The 4,507-nt window shown below is 43.0% G+C and overlaps 1 protein-coding gene across 1 annotated transcript in view; it reads left to right on the top strand.

The window, feature by feature from the left end:
• Nucleotides 1–4,351: 4,351 nt before the first annotated feature.
• LOC115198022 (uncharacterized) overlaps nucleotides 4,352–4,507 on the top strand; it is a 15,356-nt gene continuing 15,200 nt past the window's right edge. Inside the window, exon 1 of the mRNA XM_029759671.1 lies at nucleotides 4,352–4,507. This exon is cut by the window's right edge and continues 896 nt beyond it. Coding sequence (XP_029615531.1) covers nucleotides 4,411–4,507 — 97 coding nt within the window. The 5' untranslated portion in view covers nucleotides 4,352–4,410.

Here is a 4,507-nt window from a genome sequence, read left to right as displayed (position 1 = left end):
TTCATTACATGTTGTGTATTTAACCCTCTGTTTTCCGCTCACGTCCTTGTCAGTGATTGTTTGTGATGTTATGTTACGTGTGTTTTTGTATCGGTGTGCGACGGGTTATTTTTACCCATGTTACTTGTGTACTTTGGTTTTTTTGATTTTTTTTTTTTTTCATTACATACTCCAGATTAACCAAGTTTGTTTCTCATGCGCCTGACTTCCCTGCCACCTACAAACACGACTATGACAGTAAACTCGGGATCACTCTGACATGGTATATGTCACAGGTGTAGCCGTGTTGAATCGACGAAAACGCAGCCGGGATGTGAATACTCATCTTTATATTTATTTTGAATAAAGCACACACGGGAAAACAATAAACAAGAACAACTAGTGACAGTTTCACAGGCTATACATTCACTAGCAGTGCGAAATACAACTACCCACAAACAACAAGACCAAACACACCCTAATATATAGGACTCCCAATCAAAGGCAACTAGAAAACACCTGCCTTCAATTGAGAGTCCATACCCCAATTAACTGACATAGAAACAGAACAGATAGAAAACCCATAGAAACACAAACATAGAAAAGAAACCCAAAACCCCAGAATACATAAACTAACTACCCTCTGCCACATCCTGACCAAACTACAATAACAAATAATCCTCTATACTGGTCAGGACGTGACAGTATAAACTCCTTTCACTCCGACTTGGGAAATAATGCAGTTTATTAGTCTACAGATTAAATAAATGATGATGAACTACACAGGGGGGGTTAAAGGTCACGGCGGTGATGAGCTTGATGCTCCTTTTCCAATAAATAACGAGGGTCTAATTCTGGTGACGTGATCATCGATGCTTGACAGAAATTTGACAAATACAAAATATTTTTCTCTCTTATACATAATTATCCCATCATGTAGACTAGTCGACCCGCACTGTATCTACCAGCTGTTGTGTAGAGACACCAAAACCAGAGTGGACCCGTTTGCCATTTAACACAACAGTTAGTGACAAAACTATCGGCAAAGTTGAAAATGTGATGGAAACACATTGAACATTCAAAAGAGAGTACATTTTGCGTGCACTACGTCATCACACACACAAGAACGTACATTTTGCGTGCACTACGTCATCACACACAAGAACGACCATTTTGCGTGCACTATGTCATCACACGCACAAGAACGACCATTTTGTGTGCACTACGTCATCACACACAAGAACGACCATTTTGCGTGCACTACGTCATCACACACAAGAACGACCATTTTGCGTGCACTACGTCATCACTCACTGCTTTTTATTCTCAACAAGTCAGGTTGGTGGAAATGCCACTGGTGGGAAAATGCTCATATTTTCTTTATGCAGATTTTAGAATATTTGCATGAAAATCTGTCGCAATTGGATGGAAACCTAGCTTGCAGTGGTGTAAAGTACTTAAGTAAAAATACTTTAAAGTACTACTTAAGTAGTTTTTTGGGGTATTTCTGACAACTTTTACATTTACTCCACTACATTCCTAAATAAAATAATGTACTTTTTAATGGCCCAATTCACACACTTAACAAGAGAACATCTCTGGTCATCCCTACTGCCTCTGATCTGGAGGACTCACTAAACAGAGAACATCCCTGGTCATCCCTACTGCCTCTGATCTGGAGGACTCACTAAACAGAGAACATCCCTGGTCATCCCTACTGCCTCTGATCTGGAGGACTCACTAAACAGAGAACATCCCTGGTCGTCCCTACTGCCTCTGATCTGGAGGACTCACTAAACAGAGAACATCCCTGGTCATCCCTACTGCCTCTGATCTGGAGGGCTCACTAAACAGAGAACATCCCTGGTCATCCCTACTGCCTCTGATCTGGCGGACTCACTAAACAGAGAACATCCCTGGTCGTCCCTACTGCCTCTGATCTGGAGGACTCACTAAACAGAGAACATCCCTGGTCATCCCTACTGCCTCTGATCTGGAGGACTTACTAAACAGAGAACATCCCTGGTCATCCCTACTGCCTCTGATCTGGAGGACTCACTAAGCAGAGAACATCCCTGGTCGTCCCTACTGCCTCTGATCTGGAGGACTCACTAAACAGAGAACATCCCTGGTCATCCCTACTGCCTCTGATCTGGAGGACTCATTAAACAGAGAACATCCCTAGTCATCCCTACTGCCTCTGATCTGGAGGACTCACTAAACAGAGAACATCCCTGGTCATCCCTACTGCCTCTGATCTGGAGGACTCACTAAACAGAGAACATCCCTGGTCCTCCCTACTGCCTCTGATCTGGAGGACTCACTAAGCAGAGAACATCCCTGGTCATTTCTACTGCCTCTGATCTGGAGGACTCACTAAGCAGAGAACATCCCTGGTCGTCCCTACTGCCTCTGATCTGGTGGACTCACTAAGCAGAGAACATCCCTGGTCATCTCTACTGCCTCTGATCTGGAGGACTCACTAAGCAGAGAACATCCCTGGTCATCTCTACTGCCTCTGATCTGGAGGACTCACTAAACAAAGAACATCCCTGGTTGTCCCTACTGCCTCTGATCTGGAGGACTCACTAAACAGAGAACTTCCCTGGTCATCCCTACTGCCTCTGATCTGGCGGACTCACTAAACAGAGAACATCCCTGGTCATCCCTACTGCCTCTGATCTGGAGGACTCGCTAAACAGAGAACATCCCTGGTCATCCCTACTGCCTCTAATCTGGAGGACTCACTAAACAGAGAACATCCCTGGTCATCCCTACTGCCTCTGATCTGGAGGACTCACTAAACACAAATGCTTCGTTCGTAAATTATGTCTGAGTGTTGGAGTGTGCCCTTGGCTGTCAGAAAAATAATAAAACAAGAAAATAATGCTTTCTGGTTTGCTTAATATAAAGAATGTGAAATGAGGATTTAGTTAGACCAAACTAAGCCAGTGGTTAGAGGATTTAGTTAAACCAAACTAAGCCAGTAGTTAGAGGATTTAGTTAGACCAAACTAAGCCAATGGTTAGAGGATTTAGTTAGACCAAACTAAGCCAGTGGTTAGAGGATTTAGTTAGACCAAACTAAGCCAGAAATTAGAGGATTTAGTTAGACCAAACTAAGCCAGAAATTAGAGGATTTAGTTAGACCAAACTAAGCCAGTGGTTAGAGGATTTAGTTAGACCAAACTAAGCCAGCAGTTAGAGGATTTAGTTAGACCAAACTAAGCCAGCTGTTAGAGGATTTAGTTAGACCAAACTAAGCCAATGGTTAGAGGATTTAGTTAGACCAAACTAAGCCAGTAGTTAGAGGATTTAGTTAGACCAAACTAAGCCAGTGGTTAGAGGATTTAGTTAGACCAAACTAAGCCAGAAATTAGAGGATTTAGTTAGACCAAACTAAGCCAGTAGTTAGAGGATTTAGTTAGACCAAACTAAGCCAGTAGTTAGAGGATTTAGTTAGACCAAACTAAGCCAGTAGTTAGAGGATTTAGTTAGACCAAACTAAGCCAGCTGTTAGAGGATTTAGTTAGACCAAACTAAGCCAATGGTTAGAGGATTTAGTTAGACCAAACTAAGCCAGTGGTTAGAGAATTTAGTTAGACCAAACTAAGCCAGTAGTTAGAGGATTTAGTTAGACCAAACTAAGCCAATGGTTAGAGGATTTAGTTAGACCAAACTAAGCCAGTAGTTAGAGGATTTAGTTAGACCAAACTAAGCCAGTGGTTAGAGGATTTAGTTAGACCAAACTAAGCCAGAAATTAGAGGATTTAGTTAGACCAAACTAAGCCAGTAGTTAGAGGATTTAGTTAGACCAAACTAAGCCAATGGTTAGAGGATTTAGTTAGACCAAACTAAGCCAGTAGTTAGAGGATTTAGTTAGACCAAACTAAGCCAATGGTTAGAGGATTGAGTTAGACCAAACTAAGCCAGTGGTTAGAGGATTTAGTTAGACCAAACTAAGCCAGCGCTTAGAGGATTTAGTTAGACCAAACTAAGCCAGAAATTAGAGGATTTAGTTAGACCAAACTAAGTCAGTAGTTAGAGGATTTAGTTAGACCAAACTAAGCCAGTGGTTAGAGGATTTAGTTAGACCAAACTAAGCCAGTGGTTAGAGGATTTAGTTAGACCAAACTAAGCCAGGCATGTTGTTTCTGTATGTATATGTTAAGTTATTCACTATTTTAAAAATGTTTATATTTCTCTCTCTCCGCAGAGAGGTCTTCAAATGAGACCATAAAGGGTTTTATCTTCTGGCAGACAGCAACCAGAGACTGATCCCACGACCGCAGACGGACCAGACCGCAGACGGACCAGACCGCAGACGGACCAGACCGCAGACGGACCAGACCGCAGACGGACCAGACCGCACCGCAGACGGACCAGACCGCAGACGGACCAGACCGCAGACCTCCTCCCGTGTTCCCACAGTATGGTCATGTCTGGTCTGACCAGGTCCAGCGGTGTACACAACGATCGGAGCGATTCTGTTACCGTGGACGGATGTGGTCTAACTCCGGTCCTGGACT

The sequence above is a fragment of the Salmo trutta genome, chromosome 8 (genome assembly GCF_901001165.1).
Source record: "Salmo trutta chromosome 8, fSalTru1.1, whole genome shotgun sequence".
Classification (NCBI taxonomy): domain Eukaryota; kingdom Metazoa; phylum Chordata; class Actinopteri; order Salmoniformes; family Salmonidae; genus Salmo; species Salmo trutta.
Note: the sequence above shows the minus strand (reverse complement) of the source record. Positions and strands in the feature narration are given on the sequence as shown.